A 19,781-nucleotide genomic window follows, 5' to 3' on the forward strand; every position below is an offset into this window, starting at 1 on the left:
TTTTCCAAAACATACAACATTTAAGATAGTTATAATTGACCTACAAATAGTTCATGTTAACTATTATAACTATCATTATGTAAAAGACGGTACATATTAAAATGCAGTTTGTTGATTTCGTTCTGCCGCCTAGCAACTGAGGCGCTGACAGATGACGTTTTAGCAGTTCCGAGATAACATGGTGACTCAAAAATATCATCGGTATTCACCAACTCAATGTTGAACGTGGTTTTTTTTTTGGTCAGGAGGAAATCGCCGGACTTCCGCCCTCCACTGGGGATGGCGAGTGGAGTATGTCGGAGTCGAACCGACTAAAACGTCCTGTCACTCAACAACCAACGTCCAAACCTCGCACGAGACAGAACTCATGAAAAGGCAAAAGAGGGTGACCGTGCTAATGACAGTGTCCTCGAATGACCACATTACTTTTCCACCAGTTATGTCATATGCGCGACTACAATCCGCAGCAGTAAAGAATAGCTTAATAGAACATAACAAAATACCTTCAACGTCTTCTCGGTGTTGCAGTCGCAGTGAATGAAGTTTCCCGCTATAGACAAAGCAGGTCCGGTCGCTTCAAAACTATTTGACAAGACGTACGTATGAATCTGCAAAAACAATTAAACATACAAAATATATCTGTCTGCAATCCTCAATCCTCCTCGTCAACGTAATGACGTGCTTTGGGCGTCGTCGACTATTTACCATTCTGTCTACAGGATCGGGTATGGTAAATGTCAGTTTGAAGAGTGGGATTGACGCTAAACGATATACGATATAAACGAAACCGAAATTATATACTTCTTTTTTTTATCTATTCGCTGGTAGCCTAAAGTCTATTCCAGCCACGCGCGAACAGATAGGTGAACTCACGGACTCAACCTAAGAGGATTTGCTAACGCTAGCCCTAGCGAGAGCAGGGCTTCGCAGAATCTACCACCGGATCGGAATGGCGTCCCACTGAGAAGATCCGGCGAGAAACTCAGTAGGATAAGATCTCATATTTCAAGGACGGCGTTCACGGTAAACAATTTAGGATGTCTGATTATCAACGCCTCTTGCTATCGACATTACTTTATTCATGAAACATCCGTATTATAGATGGAACTTAATTCAACTTACAGTCTTCAGTTTGTTATGTGCGATCGAGAAGAGCATGAAATTCCCGATGAACTTCGTTCCCTCGAGTTCTAGAATATTCGGAATGTCGTTGTAGTCCACGATCAGCTGCCGCAGATGTCCGTAGCTCTCATCCGCGCCGACCGCCTCAAGAGATGTTATCTACAACAGTGTTCACAATTTAATGCCGTCGATGTTTCCTACCACAGGATCTGACGTGGTTATAGTTATTCCAGCCTCTTTCCCCCTCACTTTACTGGTAGCCATTCGATCCACCTCTGCCGCGGATTATCCTCATGTTCAGGTCTGTAAGAAGATGTCTATCTCATGTCACAGTAGGCGGTGGCGTACACTTTCAGGTTTCGGTAACCAGATACACTGAGATCTCATTCATATCTATGACATCTGTCATAAACCATTTCGACATGAAAGGCAACCTCTATAATCCTGAAAACAGACCAGGTTTAAAGATCTGGAGGTCCGTTGTAGCATTCCTGCCGATTTCCACTCACATTATTGAAAGACACGTTCAACTTGACAGTGTTGGGCGGCAGATTTGTCGGCATCTCCTTGAGCTGCCTCTCGGCGCAGTCCACCGAGACCAGGTTGGTGACCTCGTTCTCGATTATCTCCAGGCGCTCCGGGGCGCAGGTGCAGTTGATGTCAGCTGGTATTATCTCGCGGCATCTCTCATTCATCTGAACAACAGTGAAGAGTATTTCACGATGTTTGCATCACAAGAATGAAGTCGTGGTGGTCTAAAGGATAAGACGTCCGGTGCATTCGCAAAATTATAATTTGCGTAATCACTGGTGGTAGGACCTCTTGTGAGTCCGCACGGGTAGGTACCACCGCCCTGCCTATTTTCTGCCGTGAAGCAGTAATGCGTTTCGGTTTGAAGGGTGGGATAGCCGTTGTAACTATACTGAGACCTTAGAACTTATATCTCAAGGTGGGTGGCGCATTTACATTGTAGATGTCTATGGGCTCCAGTAACCACTTAACACCAGGTGGTCCGTGAGCTCGTCCACCCATCTAAGCAATAAAAAAAAATTTCATTCATTTTTATAGATTTTTCATTTGGAATCGATTATTGTTTTTGTCTTTTGTTAGAGTCAAATTTAGAACCGTGTGTAATAAACGTGATAAAAGCTATTTACTCGTACGTACAAAGTATACTTCTGTTTAGAAAAGTACCTGTAAAAACGTTAAGAAATTCAGTAATCAACGAGGGGTTAAGAAGGTCCTTTTAAGAAAAGGGGTATCAGTTTGACTACAGTCTCCATCGAAATTACACCTCTAGTCTAGAATATTATTTTTTCATGAATTTAAGATATCGCGTCTTCATAATAAATATATCGAAACCAATTAAAATCTGTAAGATAACATATTCTCCTATTAAAGCGGTCACGGGTGAGCATGGACATAATATCATCCTGTGATTACGGTTTCAAGCTACGGCATAATCACATGGCGAAAAGTACAACGGGCGTCTTACTTATAAGGCCACATAAATTGAACATAATTATACCAACTGTAAAATTGTGATTTTACGATATTCAGTGCTCTAATTCAATTTTTAATGGTTCGCTTTTTGTATGTACTACATATACACATACAATCTGATGATCGTTCTTAATGCCGTTTAATACATAATCAACTATCCATCCTGATGAACATCATCTGGATTTAGGTAGCTCTTGTACCGAAAAGTCTAAAGAAATTTTGTTGGTCGGTTAACATAAGGATCACAGTAATAAAACCACTTATTTTATCAGCCTCGTAGTAACTCTGATTTACTTTTTACTAGCTTGAGTAAAAGTCGCATGTATCGCAATCAGTCAGCCTGAAGGTATAGCCCAGTAGAGCCAAGCTAATCATGAAACAAAGCCACTAATTTGATCTTGTACTACATAAATGTCTATCAAGATGAATTAGTCATGAAATTAATGCTGACCATTTTCTGTATTTTAATAAGGTCTATGTTCACGAAGCTGACGTCTTTGAACCAGTTGAAGCTGAGATCCAAAGCGCAGAAGGTCTTGTTGTACTGAAGGAAGTGAACAAGAGAGCTGTTGGTCGTCTCCATTACTTTCTGGAAGTGTTTGCACGGCAGATAGTTGTTACCTGGTGAGACGGTGTCAAAATTAACACATTTCAAAAAGAGATTTGGTAAGCTTTAACATTCAGCAGATTGGGACTTCTAGTACAAGAGGGGACAGCAAGACAGCATCAGTAGACCAAGATTATGCAATGGCCGCTATGTGAGATTATACTCTATTGACAGCGATTTAAGCTACCAAAAGGCAATGCTCGCTCTTCCTGTATCCAAACCAACAGACACATCTGTACAATTTGATAGGATAATAACAAATTATTGAAACGTCAACTATTATAATAACACATTTGTCATACATGTGACTTCGATTCTGAATTTTTGCTTTAAATATCCCTACCAAAGTGAAAATAAACTGTAATTATACGTTACCGAGAAACGACGAAAAGCGGACTTTAAATGGTCTTTAGAATACATTTCCAATGATTAACTGATAATGGTAAATTAATTATACCTGCCAAATCCACAGATATGTTCCTATTGCTGTGGACCAAACTCAGCGGGAATTTTGTGAGATTGTTCGCTGAGGCATCCAGGACCGTCAGGTTAAAGAGATACGCGAACGGCCTCTGAATCGAAGACTGCAGTTTGTCGCTCGTCAAGTTGTTGTTGGATATGTTGAAACAGGCCAGCGCTGAATGCTTCGGGAACTGACCTGGGAGTTAATAAATAATAGTTTAAAAAAACTAACAAAATATACGCTTTTATAAAAAAATCCAACTAAAAAATAAAAAAATTAATAAATTTGAATTAAAAAAATAGTGTAAGAAAAAATGAATTTATTGTAAACAAAAGCGTGGGGCGCTTGGTATAAGTAGTTTTAAATATTTTATAAATAGATATGAGTAGCAGGGTTATTTTGATTATATCCTGAAAAGCACCCCACGCTTTCTTACAATAAAATCATTTTTTCTTACACTATTTTTAATTCAAATTTATTAAAGCTGAAGCTAATAAAAGCGTATTAAAATAGATTAGGAGAGAGTTCTCAGTTGTAAACACAAATACCCCTGAGGATCATAGTCAATCAAATACTAAAGTATTTTACGCGTTCCGATTCGAAGATAAACAATACATTTAAGACTTAGACTACATATAGCATTGTGGTTGGCGGCATTCCCGCATTTAACACTAGACGGGCTGTTTGTTCTCTTGTTTGGGTGTTCGCAGTATGTATGTCGTATCACTCTTGTCAGAGCGGTCGTGGTCGTCATCCATTATCATTGGTGTGGGCAGATGTTATGCGCCTCATGAGCAATGCCACTCCTCGCGGTTTGTGGTGAGCCTGGTACACTCATGCAAATAGCCGCCAACCACCGACTTGATCTGGTCGGTCCAGTTGTTCGCAGTACGCAAGTGTAATAATACTCAGATAATGCTGCTGCTCAGCCTCTAATAAAACTGTCGTCTTTACGACACCTTTATTCCTCTATTTAATCGCTGGTAACCTAAGAGCTATTCCTGCTACTCACGGACATCGACCGGTAGGTGAGCTCACGGACTCAACCTGAGATAGCTTGCTAACACTAGCCCTACCCAGGGCAGTGCTTCGCGGAATCTACCACGGGATTGGAATCGCGACCCACTGAGGAAACCCGATATGAAACTCAGTGGGTTTACGACACCCAAAAGAGCTGAGCGTACTATTTTAAATTCTAATAAATGTGTAGTGAATTAATTATTTATCCATCCACACATTATACTAGTTTTTTATTTTTTATTGCCTAGATAGCTGGACGAGCTCACGGCCCACCTGGTGTTAAGTGGTTACCGGAGCCCATAGACATCTACAACGTAAATGCCGTCACCCACCTTGAGATAAGAGTTCTAAGGTCTCAGTATAGTTACAACGGCTGTCCCACCCTTCAAACCGAAACGCGTTACCTACTGCTTCATGGCAGAAATAGGCAGGGCGGTGGTACCTACCCGTGCGGATTCACAAGAGATCCTACCACCAGTAAAATATTACAATTTTAGTAATTATAATAATTATATTAAAATACACCACTAGTATTATTAATTATATTAAAATTTTATGTTTGTCTGTTTACCTAATACTTGCGTTATGAAGCTAATTATGCGTTTTTTGTCTTATTCTATACAACTTACTTGTATCATTATCACCTTTACTATTTTCCACTGTTTAGCGGCATTAAAAATAAAAAAATGTATTTATAAACACAATGATATTGTGGAAGATCTTGTAATTACGTAACATTCATTGTAGCATTGTAACATTCTAGTAAAAAGGTCGAGAAACTAAGGAAAGTTTAAAATTCATCAGGTGAGAAAAACACAGACCACATCCTCTTCAGTTTTTGTACGCCATCTTTAAATAACGATTTAATGCTATTTCCATTACAATTAAAATTTAAACTATTTATTTCAATTCAATCTACATTAAAACCTATTTTGTCATTATTATCTCTTCCAAGAAAATACAGTTCTGTATTCGATGTATCTCTGTGTCCTATCAGCAATCATTACGCAAATTATAGTTTTTGCGAATTTTGTTTTTATCACACGGATGTTATTCTCGTAGAAATATGCGTTGCGTTAAGTACATATTACATTAGAAAATTTGTTATCCTGTCTGAAGGATTTGTACAGAGAAATGATCACATCACTTGGTAATAATACACTGGCTATCTTATCCTTTAGGCTACCACGATGAACAAGCAAACATATCAAGTAACATTCACATAATAATTAACACAAGAATTTTCCGCTCGTCGCCAGCTCGATCCTAGCCGAAGCGTTGTGGCGGGTAGCCATCATACAACACAAGATATTTGACAGATACCTGAATCTCGCTTACGACATTTTCAAGATGAGCTTGCATATACACAAGTTGGGATCAACAACATTCGGACCGTCGGTCTACCGAACAATATCATCCGCTCGGTGGAAGATCTCCTCTCCGTCGTACATCTCTACAGTGTTGACATCGCTCGATTGTGTGTAGTCAGAATACACAAAAAAAGTTAAATTCCCTTTGAAATCCTAAAATAGTTTTGCATAATCCTCGGGTGCGAAATTAGAGTGAGCTTAATGAGTTTTAATAATTACAAAATACGATTGCTGTGTTGCCTAGACGAGACGGTGATACCAATGACAATTTTTTAGGACATCCCAAACCTTACCAGGCCCTACAAATATTCGTACCCTTCTACAGATTCTATATACGCCTTCTGCATCTAATGAGAATACCAAACATGCCCCCTCTTTTGCACAACCTCTTAATTCATTTATTTCTTTAGGAAACCAACAGTACAAAACATACATATAATATTTAAAAAAATAGTTATAACAATAACCAAACATGTTTCCACTATCAAAAGCGCATATAAGTAGAGAGTGAACAGTGAAAAAAAGAGAAATTTAGAAATATAAGTTTGCACAAAAAAGTTTGTACTCCTTTATGATCACGCTCATATTATTATGTACATCAACTTACATTATAAAACTTAATGATACTCATCGGACTATATTATCTTATAAATAATTAAAAAAAGCATTTCTATATTAGGTATTATGATACAAGTGACACACAAATTAGAGAACTTAGTATCATATGGAATCCAAGAAGTAACATACCAATAATTTTACTGATATTTCCGTCGGTGAACGCCATGGACGTAAGTCTTCTGAACATGGAGTGGGAGACGTCCAGCTCATCGATGGTCGCATTCAGCACGTGTAGATGCGTCTTATTCTGTTTTACTGAAATTATTTACGAACATATAACTTATGTATGTATTAATACGTGAATTATGTATGTACGTGAAGCAAAAACTTTGTACCCCTTTTTAGGGTGAGTTCCTGCACCGGATCACAGCCGAGTGCCACCATTGTGGTTGCGACTTGGACACGGCAGAGCATACGCTCGTCGCCTGCCCCGCATGGGAGGGGTGGCGACGTGTCCTCGTCGCAAAAATAGGAACCGACTTGTCGTTGCCGAGTGTTGTGGCATCGATGCTCGGCGACGACGAGTCGTGGAAGGCGATGCTCGACTTCTGCGAGTGCCCCATCTCGCAGAAGGAGGCGGTGGGGCGCGTGAGAGACGCAGAATCCCGCCGCCGTCGAGCGGGGGCCAGGGAGGCGGATCTCGCCCAAGCCCTGGCCCTCTAAGTGTTTCGGGTCCCCCTCACATGTCGGTCTGGGGACCGGCGAGGGGGGCCTAAGAAGACGACGTGCAAGCTGCTCTGCACGCGTTTTACGCAAGAGCATCCGGGTGATGGAAGGCCGGCTATCCTCGACCCACGCTGGTTCTGGCCCAGCGGGGTATTCCGTAGGGTAACCCACTGTAACCGGCGCCATCTAGGCGGGCTTCGGACAGTCTGCCGACCGAGAGGGCTGGTGGTCGTGGCGCCGACGACCGCCAGTCCGGTGTCCCGAGGGGGAGGGTGATGGGAATATCGTTTTCTAATAGGTTTTTGGGAATGGTTTCAATATCGCGTTTTGTTTCATTTCTTTCTATAATAACCTTTGCCTGTGGCCACGAGATAATAAAATTAATGAAATCAATACATATTAGGTCAAAGTTTAAAGCGTAAAAGTTTTACGATCGCATCAATTCTTGTTTGTTTGAAAGACGTCTTTATGTAGAACAAAAGGTTATCAACAACACAGACCGCGTTATCTTACTGTTTATTCAGAGTCACGCAAATTACGAATGTATCATAATAATACGTTATAATTAACTTCTGTGTTTCGCTAAGTTCGTATGAGTTAACTCCTCCATCACTAACACGTACGACAGCTGTGTATTTTCACACTGAGTCTTCTCAAATATATTTAAAAGATACATCACTAATATAACGAAAATTAAATGATATATAATCAACGCTTAATTATATCTACGAGTCGCTAATACTGAAACAAATACTATATCAGTCATAGAAATTATTTTATCCAGACATGTCAAACTGTCGTATTGAATAGTTCGTGTGTACATTCAAAACTTCGTTATCTTGTTAGTTAAAATAGTCACGTTTTTTTTCCCCTGCCTATGCCGATAGCCTTGAGAGGCTATTTCAGCTTCGCCCTAACGTGTAGGTGAGCTCACGGGGCTCAAACCGGAGTGGTGCTAACACTGGCCCTAGCAAGAGCCGTGCTTCGCAGAATCTAACACCGGGTCGGAAACGCGACCTACTGAGAAGATCCGGCGAGTAACTCAGTGGGCTGTGTCTGTGGGTTAAGATAGTCACGTTGGCTCAGAAAGTCCATAGTTCCACCTATCGTTAGACATTACGTCGAAGTTTCTATTTTACTAGAATAGCGGTTGTCGTAGAAAACGGAGCTACTGACGGCTCCGCAGAAAAACAAGGCAGAATGGGGGTACCTACCCGTGTGGGCTCACAACATCTGACAATGAAAAAAAGCCTACTTACATATACCAGGCAGAAACTCCTTCAAGAAGTTAGTGTCCATATCGCAGCAGAAGACGGACATGTTGCCGGGCCCTAGGGTCGTGCAGACGCCCTTCGGCGGGCAAGACGAACGGTTCATATGGAAGCATATTCCCAGATTTAAGTACTGTTCTATCGGCTCCGGGCGAACTGTCGGCGGTGGTGGTTGCTGCAAAAGAAGATTAGAGCTAAATTGATCGTGTGTGATTTGACCCGGATCGTTAAGACTATGACCGCCGTGTATGTCGCCGATGACCTACGCGGCGCACTGAAGTAATTACATCGATTTATGTTACAAATGCGCTAGAATATCTATTAGACTATTTTTTGTTTATTGCTTAGATGGGTGAACGAGCTCACAGCCCACCTGGTGTTAAATGGTTACTGGAGCCCTTAGACATATACAACGTAAAAGCGCCACCCATCTTGGGATGTAATTTTTAAGGTCTCAATATAATTACAACGGCTGCCCCACCCTTCAAATCGAAACGCATTACTGCTTCACGGCAGAAATAGGCAGGGTGGTGGTACCTACCCGTGCGGGCTCACAAGAGGTCCTGCCACCAGTAAATACGAATAACAGACTCTGGGAGAGACAAATCCGAACGATACTAAGAATGAATCTATTTCTAAAAGACTAAAAAACTAACTCCTTCCAACGAGGTTTGTGGAGAGTATTAAACGGTGGGCAGCGGCTTGGATCTGCGCCTAGCATTGCTGGAGTCCATGGGCGACGGTAACCATTCATCATCAGGTATGCTCGTTTGCCTATACGGCGTTAAAAATATACGTACATTAATAAACAAAAGAAAGCAATTACCGTAGCCTTAAATTAACCACAACCTGAATAAAACTGTCAGATCTGGAAAAATGGATTGAAAAATTAAACTTAATAGCATTCTTCAAATTCCATGTCAATATACAATCGGAGAGGTCAACTATAATAAGCTGTCACAACACACGCCTGTCGTTTGACTTTAGAGAAATAAGTTCAAGGCTTGGTAACTGACCTCTCTGGGTGCGGGCTGGTCGAAGTCATCAACCCGCATCTCGATGCACGGCAGGAATGTCGCTAGATACATCACAAAACACCATAGTGATAGCTGTAACAAGGAAAAAATGCTTTAACATATGATTTTACAAATAAGGTTACTATTACGAAAGCTTTTAAGTCTTTAATGCTGTGATTTTCTGAATTAGTATATTTTTATTAGATCAGTTAGTGTATTCCATGATTCCATGGATATGATGATAATTTCAAGGTCCCTACTAACTATGAAAAAAAATTGTTATTCCTTAGATGGGTGGACGAGCTCACAGCCTACCTGGTGTCAAGTGGTCACTGGAGCCCATAGACATCTATAACGTAAATGCGCCACCCACCTTGAGATATAAGTTCTAAGGTCTCAAGTATAGTTACGACTGGCCCACCTACCCGTGGTGGTACCTACCCGTGCGGACTCACAAGAGGTCCTGCCACGAGTACATGGAAGCAAAATATATGTATATTGTATTGTATAGCCGATGTTACACCCTTGCAATCAAAATGCACGATGCTTCGCATTAGAAATAGCTAGGAAGCTGCTAAACCCGTGAAGGCTCACAATAAATCCTAGCTTCAATCTTAAATATTGTAATATGCACAGGAGTTTTTTTTTTATTGCATAGATGTGTGGACAACCTCACGGCCTACCTATGTTAAGTAGTTACTGCAGCCCATAAACATCTACAAATTAAATGCCACCACCCACATTGAGACAAGAGATTTAAGGTCTCAGTTGTAATAGTACCTATGATACAGCCATTTAATCTTAGATTTTACTGAAATAATTAAGTCGACACGTACATTAAAAACCAGTTTTTTTAACTATAGCATCTCTCGATCAACCCAAGGCTCTGCAACAATAAACTACGGGCTCTTAGAAAGTCAGTCAGCCGTTGAAAACAATTACGCAAATCACCTACCTAATAAATAGCATGCGTTAAAAACAGATCAGATACAAACATGTGAAAAATTAAACAAAAAAACAGCATATTCACCTTCACATACATTTTAATACACTAATTTTTAATATACTGATTTCTAAATTATTCCAAAATCTATATATGTCAAAATATTAATACAAAAAATGGTGTGTGTGCAACTTGGTGCACGTGAAAGAAGTGAAACTTCTTTTGCGGTATGTAGTATTATGATTTTCTTTTTTCGTCTTTAAGTCGATTTTTTCTTGTAATAGGAGTTAATGTGTATAAGAGAAACGACTTTTTTTTTTTATTGCCCTTGTAGGCAGACGAGCATACGGCCCACCTGATGGTGAGTAGTTACCGTCGCCCATGGACTTCAGCAATGCCAGGGGCAGATCCAAGCCGCTGCGTACCGCTTAATACTCTCCACAAGCCTCGTTTGAAGAAGGACATGTCATAGCGCTCGGGAAACACCGTGGAGGGGAGCTCATTCCATAGCCGGATGGTACGTGGCAAAAAAGATCTCTGGAAACGCACTGTGGATGACCGCAGTGGCTCCAGGTAGTATGGATGAACTCTACACCGGTGGGCGAAGGTGCGATGGTAAAAACGAGATGCCGGTATCATCTCGAATAATTCCTCAGAGCACTCCCCATGGAACATACAGACTAGCTAAGTCGTTTCCGTCTTTCCACGGTCGAGTGATTGAGTGATTTGCGAGACGCTCTGTCTGTTTTCTCACTCTCGCTCTTCTTAAATTGTATCTTTTCTGTCTAGCCGTAACGCATCTCTCGCGAGTTAAATGTATTCTAAACGCGCCTAAATAAGTTTCACTTCCGAAAGCTAGTATTCCAGCACAGCTGTGGATTGTCCGTCGTGTTAATGAACTTTTCACTCGATAATTACTGACAACATTCTCCAACAAGCAGAGGCTTTGTAGAGAAAATTTGTTCATTAAATAAATATTCCGGCTATTGATGGGATCCTCACATCAGTGGCTCGATGACGACAAGAATTGGACTTCGTAACGATACTAGGTCAGACTTGTTTAGACATTTGAAGTCGTCGTGGCCTAAAGATAAGATGTCCGGTGCATTGGTGTTGAGCGATGCACCGGTGTTCGAATCTCAGGCGGGTACAAATTTTTCTAATGAAATACGTACTCAACAAATGTTTACGATTGACTTCCACGGTGAAGGAATAACATCGTGTAATAAAAATCAAACCCGCAAAATTATAATTTGCGTAATTACTGGTGAACTTCTTGTGAGTCTGCGCGGGTAGGTACCACCACCCTGCCTATTTCTGCCGCGAAGCAGTGATGCGTTTCGGTTTGAAGGGTAGGGCAGCCGTTGTAACTATACTGGAGACATTAGATCTTATTTTTCAGGGTGGGTGGCGCATCTACGTTATAGATGTCTATGGGCTCTAGTAACCACTTAATACCAGGTGGGCTGTGAGCTCGTCGACCCATCTAAACAATAAAACAATAATTAAAAATTACACTAATACTTTTTGGAATAGTTTGTAAAATGGTTTACCGGTTTAATTATTTTAAATTAACATCATTATCTGTGTCTATCGGTTTTCATGTTTGATTAATTTTTAACGAAATGCTTGGGTCTGTATGGTGAGTTTTGATTGTACATTTTCATATTCCTTCCAGTGCTCCTTAAATTTTGATTTGCTGGAAGAATACGCATGTCTGAACTAAGTTCGCTATGGTGCACAATAAAGAATATATAAAATTATTCTGTTACCTACAAAATCGACGTCTCGCGGAAATGCTAAGGAATCATCAGAATCAAGCGGCCCAAACAAATAATTATGTATACGTGTGTAATGATATTTACTTTCAGAAATACCTAGTGATTAGTAAGCAACAGTCCCACCTCTGTTTGTTTCTATTATTTGTTCGGTCGATAGCAATGACCTTCATTGTGAGTTCATAAAAATAGCTTCCAAAGGAGCGTTCGCTTTGAAACGATTGCACGTAAATACCTTCGTACCTCTTATAAAATTAATAGTGTTATGAAAAATACGGTGATATTCAATACATTTTTATACTTCAAACTTTAAATTCTTAAAAAAAAAACATTATTTATTAAGAGACTAGCTGAGCCGGCAGACTTCGTAGTACCTCAATCAATAAATAAAATACCTAAACTTTATTTAATTCCGAGAATTTTCATATTTATCTACCTTTTAAACCTTCTCTGGAATTCCACAAATAATTCAAAACCAAAATTAGCTAAATCGGTCCAGCCGTTCTCGAGTTTTAGCGAGACTAACAAATAGCTATTCATTTTTATATATAGAGATTTCTTAATAATAAATTAAAAATTACCACATATTTTTTACTAGTGGTAGGACCTCTTGTGAGCCCGCACTGGTAGGTACCACCACTCTGCCTATTTCTGCCGTGAAGCAGTAATACGTTTCGGTTTGAAGGGTGAGGCAGCCGTTGTAACTATACTGAGACCTTAGAACTTATATCTCAAGGCCGCATTTACGTTGTAGATGTCTATGGGCTCCGGTAACCACTGAACACCAGGTGAGCTGTGAGCTCGTCCACCCAGCAAAGCAATAAAAAAATAAAATAAAATGTAATGTTATACATAGATAGTGGCAAGTGTTACAACCTTGTATACATTTAGTTTTATTGCTCACAGATACCGCACTCTAAAATACCGTTGTATAACGTGCCAAAGCTCACTATTGATAAAGAACTTGCGTTAAAATAAACATTAGAAACGGAATGGCGTTCATTGTGTGTCAGAAAATACGTGGCTCATAAAATAAACTTTTTAAAAATAACTTACAAATAGGAATGTCGTAGGTAATGTCAACCAAAGGCCGTATTGAGGATTAATAATAATAGTGCCCACAATAATCTTAATTAGATTAATAACAGAATAATAGATTTATAACAAAGGAAGACTAATAATCACACGGCTATCTAACCACAAGCTCGGTTTCCCTCAGTGGAAACCAGAGACTAATATACATTTAAATATATACAAACAGAGATGTTAAACATCCAGATAAACAGCGGGCAAACATGCTCGTCAGACGAATATAATATTATAATAGTTTTAGACGAGAAGTCTACAACCTTGCTCATGAGTTTTTCAGTTAAGTAATATCGTATTTGGTAGTAAATGTGTAATAATGTAAGGTCTACAATGTTATATATTATTATAGTTTTTTTTTTGTTTTCTTATATATAACGAAGCGCTTTTTTTTCAATGCATGTAGTCGGTACCTGTAATTGTGTTAGCATTTAGTGTGAAATCAATCTTTAAGATACCTGTAATGTTCTGTGCTGATGTATAACATGTTGGTCGGTACCCAAGAAAAAAAATAAAAAAAAAAAAAAAAATGTTATATTATATATTATATAATGCCCTATATGAAAATTGAACTCACGACTAGCGTTGCCAGACGTCCCGTATTTTAGGCTTAGTTTAAAATGTCCCGGCGGGACTGACTCTGTCCCGTATGCGAACCGTACGATTATAATTGTAATGATTTTATAAATATGTTAAAACCGATAACAATATGTTAAAACTGACTTGCTCCTCGGAGAAATAAAAAAAAAAAATTAAGTTTGTCACTATATACCTAATTTTGTTTTTTTATTTGCCACGAGTAAAAAGTTAAGCTCCCGTATTTTTTTGCCTATTTAAGTATTTGCCCCTTATAGGCTGAAAAGAATCGCAACCCTACTCACGACCCTGGGTCCAGCAGTCAGGGGCACTACTGCAGCACCGGGTCAGTAAAATAAATTACTTCAACTGACTCTGAAGTGATCGTGGCCCAAATGATGAAACAACCGATGTAAAATACTGGTCGATGCGACTATGTCAGGGTTTAGATTATTTATTTATATACACTTCATATAAAATTTACATTGGCGGACTTAATGCTTAAGGCATTCTCTACCAGTCAACCAAAGCAAAGTGCAGATTAAATAGTGGTGGTTGCAATGAAATAAACTTTATTTTTTCTAGATTACCTTTTTTTCTTTTTAGAGGAATAGCATCGTGTAATAAAAATTATTATAGAACGCGACTTTATCGCGGAATTACTGTTGGGAGGATCCATAGAGAACCATGCGCTCAGCTTCAAATGTGGGATAACCGTTACACAATGCGATATCAGGATTCAATGTGGGTCACATGTCACATGTTGGATCTTCCTGATCCACTATTTATGGTCTTAGGCATTCCAAGCGCTAGTCACCGTTCTCGTCCTACCGGTCGAAAGCAACGAAGTCGTGAAAATGAACTCACAGACACAGCTAAGTTCTTTTTTATGTTTGAGAGATTACTGGTGGTTTGGAGGCCTCTCCAGTTTCACCAGGACAGGTGGGCGAGCAAAGGCTTAGCTAGGAGAGGTGGAATTTGCTAACAGCTGTCCGAGCGTCCCCAAAGGAGACCTAACAACTCAAGGGCAGCTGCTTTGCGAATGAATCTACTACTAGATCGGAATTGCGACCCGCTGAGAAGATCCGGCGAGAAACTCAGCGGGCTGATAAGTTAGGTTGCGCGGCGAACTCTTTGCCGAGTTCGGCGAGTATGGTTACCGGGGTCCCTAAATCTGCTCCTAGTGTTAGAGCTGAAGGCGTCTAATGCAAGGGTTATTGGATCTGATGCATCTGTAAGGACGTGTAAACAGTTGAATCTCTGGGCTGAGATACACGACCAGTGAGGCTAGAATAACCCCTCGGCTGCAGTCATACGTAGGAAAAAAAATAGTTGACAGCATTCATATAGTGACATTTATGAACTCCGGTGGTCACTTAATTACAGGTGAACCTTAAGCGTAACCCTAACACACCCTAAATGCAACAAATAAAAAGATGACCACACCCTGACCCAAAACCTAATCCTAATATGCTTTACCAAAAATTTTCCAATAATATAATTTATAATTGCTTTGTATTCGAAAACGAATATGTTATTGTCTAATGTGATCTAATTTTATCAGAGTTTGACCTCGCTCATACTTCCGCTGAGCAGATCTATGTTCAATTAATTTGTTACTATTATCGCATGTTACGTTATTAAATAATCTGTGTTGTTAATAAATATATATACTTAAATACTTTTTCGACTTTTAGAGAACAGTTATTTTAGTAGTGCATATCTGTGATGACTAGATATGTTTTAAAACTTCTTGCAATTTTTATGTTAGGTGTACATATGTCAAGGCAGGTGCTTTGAGAAAGAAGTCTCATAACTTGAATTTTATCTTGAATATTGGATGAAAACATCATCACTACATAGTAAAAAACAAAGTCGCTTTCTCTGTCCCTATGTAGGTATGCTTAAATCTTTAAAACTACGCAACAGATTTTGATGCGGTTTTTTTTAATAGATAGAGTGATTAAAGAGGAAGGTTTATATGTATAATAACATCCATTAAATAGTGGAGAAATCAATAATAAATTACAGTTTCCGAAGCGAAGCGAGGGCGGGTATAAGATGAGAATTACTTTTTTGTAATAATCTCGGATCTGTGAGTTGATAATTGTCTTTAACGTGAGTTCTCGATCTCTGAATAATAATCATGGACCAAACCCGAACATACCAGAACATACCCGATCCCGCGGATCAAACGGTTAACAGTCGCCGTCGCCCAAAACAGGACTTTTTTTTTATTGCTTAGATGGCTGGACGAGCTCACAGCCCACCTGGTGTTAAGTAGTTACTGGAGCCCATAGACATCCACAACGTAAATGCGCCACCCATCTTGAGATATGAGTTCTAAGGTCTCAGTATAGTTACAACGGCTGCTCCGCCCTTCAAACCGAAACGCATTACTGCTTCACGGCTGAAATAGGCAGGTGGTACATACCCGTGCGGACTCAAAAGAGGTCTTACCAGGTTTGATTTGCATCACTAAAACCGAAGCTACAGAGTAGTTAGTAGAGCGAGTTTGAAGTACAGTCTTCGCCTTGACGCTAATTCCCGAGAGGAAGTTGAATATTGGATAATTGACCACGAGACTGTAAGCTGACTAGCCCATCTTATGAGTCGTTCTCAATAACTCATATATTTTTGAAGTATTATTAATGCAAGTGTTTGGCTCCTCCTTGGCCATTTTACTCATTCTTAATTTGTTTATTTATTATCGAATAAACAGATTGGTATAACAATGGTAAGTAAACGGAAAATTAAGAATAAAGAACTTACTTGTTCATGAGATATTTTCCCTCATGCGATAATTTTAATTATCCAGACTAATAATTCAAATTTTTTATTTAAAAAATCCTGGCAATTTGTAACGTTTTCATACGCAAACAGCTGAAGCATTTTAAACGATATTCGGTATGCAAATAATTTGAGCCCGAAAACATAGAGTTCTCCTCATCCCATCAATAAATGTCTACATTCAGCAAGTTCAACTAAGAATTTTCTTTCGTGTGACGCCGCCGGTAACAGAAACCAGATAAGAAAAGCCAAAGATTTGAAATAATACGTATCTGTGCATAAATCCTACTAACTAAGCAATAAAGTGATTTGTTCATTACGCTATATCTTGTCTCCACTATCAGTTCATAGACAATGGTATTTCTAGTGCCGCATCAATGTCGAAAGAGATCAAAAATTTCCCAATTCATATTAAAATATTATCGGAACGCATACATCGTCATTACCGCCATCGATCTTACAACATGAGGTCAGAAATCTCAACGGCATGGCTGCCCCACACTTCAAATTACAGAGAATGACTGCTCCGTGACCACATATACAGGAAGATGGTACGTGCTCCCTGCCATAAATACGAAAACATTACATCAAACAAACAAAAAACCTACTGAGCCTTCCAAAACCGTAAAAAACCCTGTTATATTTTTAGAAAATTCACGTAGCACAAGTTTAAGTCTAATTTCTTAGAGAATACAGTACAGTTCTGTTTATTTCAAATATGCTATCTTATCGTTGCCAGTTTATAACCTAACAATATGACAAGTTGAGCCGTCATACTCATATTCTATTTCTGTACGAGAACATTATATTATCAGTATGATGTGCAAATATTGAATTGCCTATATGGCGAAATAAAATCTAAGAAATGAATGCCCTAGTAGTCTTGTTGTGTTATTAATAGCTTTTATACAAGCCGTCAAGCTTCGAAAGAAGGTATGTGTCTTTGTTATAGACTAGTAGACCCATCAGCGAAATTCAAGAACCACAATCGCTGAGCACTAGATTAATGTCATGTGTGACGGACTTGGTGATGCAGTAGTTAGAAAGAGAGAGAGAGAGAGAGAGTATTCTTTAAAGTACACAAAAAAAAAAAAACAATGCGATACATTAAATTTCAAAAAGTACAATTGGCGGTCTTATCGCTAAGAGCGATCTCTTCCAGACAAACATCAGGTGGACAAGAATTTTTTGGAAACGAATTACGCGCATAATTAGTTAGTGCTTCTGATTTTTGTGCCGAGGCTCGTGGGTTCTATTCTAACATCGGGCAAACATTCGTCTGATGAACAGGTTTGTTTGCTCTTTGTCTGGGGGCTTATTATCTATATATGTATTTGCCAGATGACCGTGCGTGATTTGTTTCCAGTTATTATGCTATTGCATAGCTTTTATCGTGGGCCTTGAGCGCGGCGACCGAATCATGAAATTCCGTAACGAAAAAAACCTAACACCCCTCACTCTACGTGCAAGCTGCTCTGCACGCGTTTTACGCAAGAGCATCCGGGTGATGGAAGGCCGGCTATCCTCGACCCACGCTGGTTCTGACCCAGCGGGGTATTTCGTAGGATAACCTATTCAAACCGGCGCCATCTAGGCAGGCTTCGGACAGCCTGCCGACCGAGAGGGCTGGTGGTCGTGGCGCCGACGATCGCTGGCCCGGCGTCCCGAGGGGGAGGGTGATGGGAGAGATGTGCTCCGCACTAAACGCTTCACTTTCCTCCCTTTGCCTCTTCATGAGTTCTGTCTCATGCGAGGTTTGGACGTTGGTTGTTGAGCGACAGGAGGTTTTAGTCTGTTCGACTCCGACATGCCCCACCCTCCATCCCCTGTGGAGGGTGGGAGTCCGGCGATTTCCTCCTGACAAAAAAAAAAACCCTCACTCTGTCTACCATGAAGCTCGCGTTCAACCCATTCACACGTTGCGCTTGTGTAGTGTTTGTGAATAAGCGCGTGGCGTGACGTCACACTGCATGCACATCATGAAAAGTCTGCCCATCTCTCTCTCGCGCGGTCTAGCTTATGAGTGTGAAGGGGACAGTTAAGGTTTAGCTTTTATTAATGTTTAATATAGCGTGGTCTTGTTTTATTATTGTTTTAATATTAAATTATCATTGTTTAATTATAATTACATAAGTTGATAAAAAATGCTATGCAATAGCTTTACCGCAGCAGTTCCCGAGTACCACACGTTTGTTTTTTGAAGTGAAAACTTCTTTAGAATCGTTGTGATTTCAAACCGGATGCAACGGAAAAAACGACAGGTAAGAGACACAAATACAAAAATGTGTAGGATGAAGCCAGCCAAGAATGAGACAGAAATATACATACTATTTAATACAGCGCCATCTGTGAGATTTTTTAATACTAACGTGTGTATGAAAGCTCTTGTAGTGAATTTTAATTTAGGATTATACGTGAAAATAAAATATCAATTCACAGAGGGCGCTACCTTACAATTATTTACTAATGACAAAATTTTACATATACTTAAGACGTTTAGGATAATTGTATTTTAATTTTGGAAGGTTTCACTTCTACCACGTGTGAATTGCACACATTTTGTTTTTTATTTTATTTATATGTATGTTATGCTAACTTGAGTTTAAGACTGCGCTAAGCAAAATGAACAACATTTTCCAGTACACAAAACGGTGCCTGTATTGCCTGTATATCTGTTATATTAAATGCAAAATTTACATATACTGACGAAAGAAGATTTAAAATGTAAATCTCAATATAACCTACAAACTAACTTCAAAGGTATGCAAGTTATAACGTCGCCGTCTTCAATATAGAACTGAATATATACATAGATAATTGTAGGCAATTATGCGCATAGAATACATGCATACAGAGTGGTCACCACACAGAATGGTCATAATAAACATAATATGTTGAAACTATTCAATGTTCTACAATGTTGGAAGAACTGTCAAAGACCTAAAACATAAA

General features: G+C 39.5%; 1 protein-coding gene across 2 annotated transcripts in view; it reads right to left on the bottom strand.

Annotated features, from left to right (window-relative positions):
• Positions 1–19,781, bottom strand: part of hfw (leucine-rich repeat domain-containing protein hfw) — a 43,330-nt gene that overhangs the window by 3,580 nt on the left and 19,969 nt on the right. The window contains exons 2-10 of one of the 2 annotated variants that reach the window (XM_089729309.1): positions 9,657–9,749; positions 8,629–8,815; positions 6,833–6,958; positions 5,345–5,374; positions 3,690–3,890; positions 3,077–3,246; positions 1,632–1,817; positions 1,123–1,281; positions 504–608 (exon numbers count right to left, since the gene is read on the bottom strand). In XM_089729309.1, coding sequence (XP_089585435.1) covers positions 504–608; positions 1,123–1,281; positions 1,632–1,817; positions 3,077–3,246; positions 3,690–3,890; positions 5,345–5,374; positions 6,833–6,958; positions 8,629–8,815; positions 9,657–9,749 — 1,257 coding nt within the window. The remainder of the gene's footprint in view (positions 1–503; positions 609–1,122; positions 1,282–1,631; positions 1,818–3,076; positions 3,247–3,689; positions 3,891–5,344; positions 5,375–6,832; positions 6,959–8,628; positions 8,816–9,656; positions 9,750–19,781) is intronic. The other variant, XM_028180181.2, reaches the window with a different exon arrangement.

Source organism: Bombyx mandarina, chromosome 08 (assembly GCF_030267445.1).
Source record: "Bombyx mandarina strain Sakado chromosome 08, ASM3026744v2".
NCBI classification, from domain to species: Eukaryota; Metazoa; Arthropoda; class Insecta; order Lepidoptera; family Bombycidae; genus Bombyx; species Bombyx mandarina.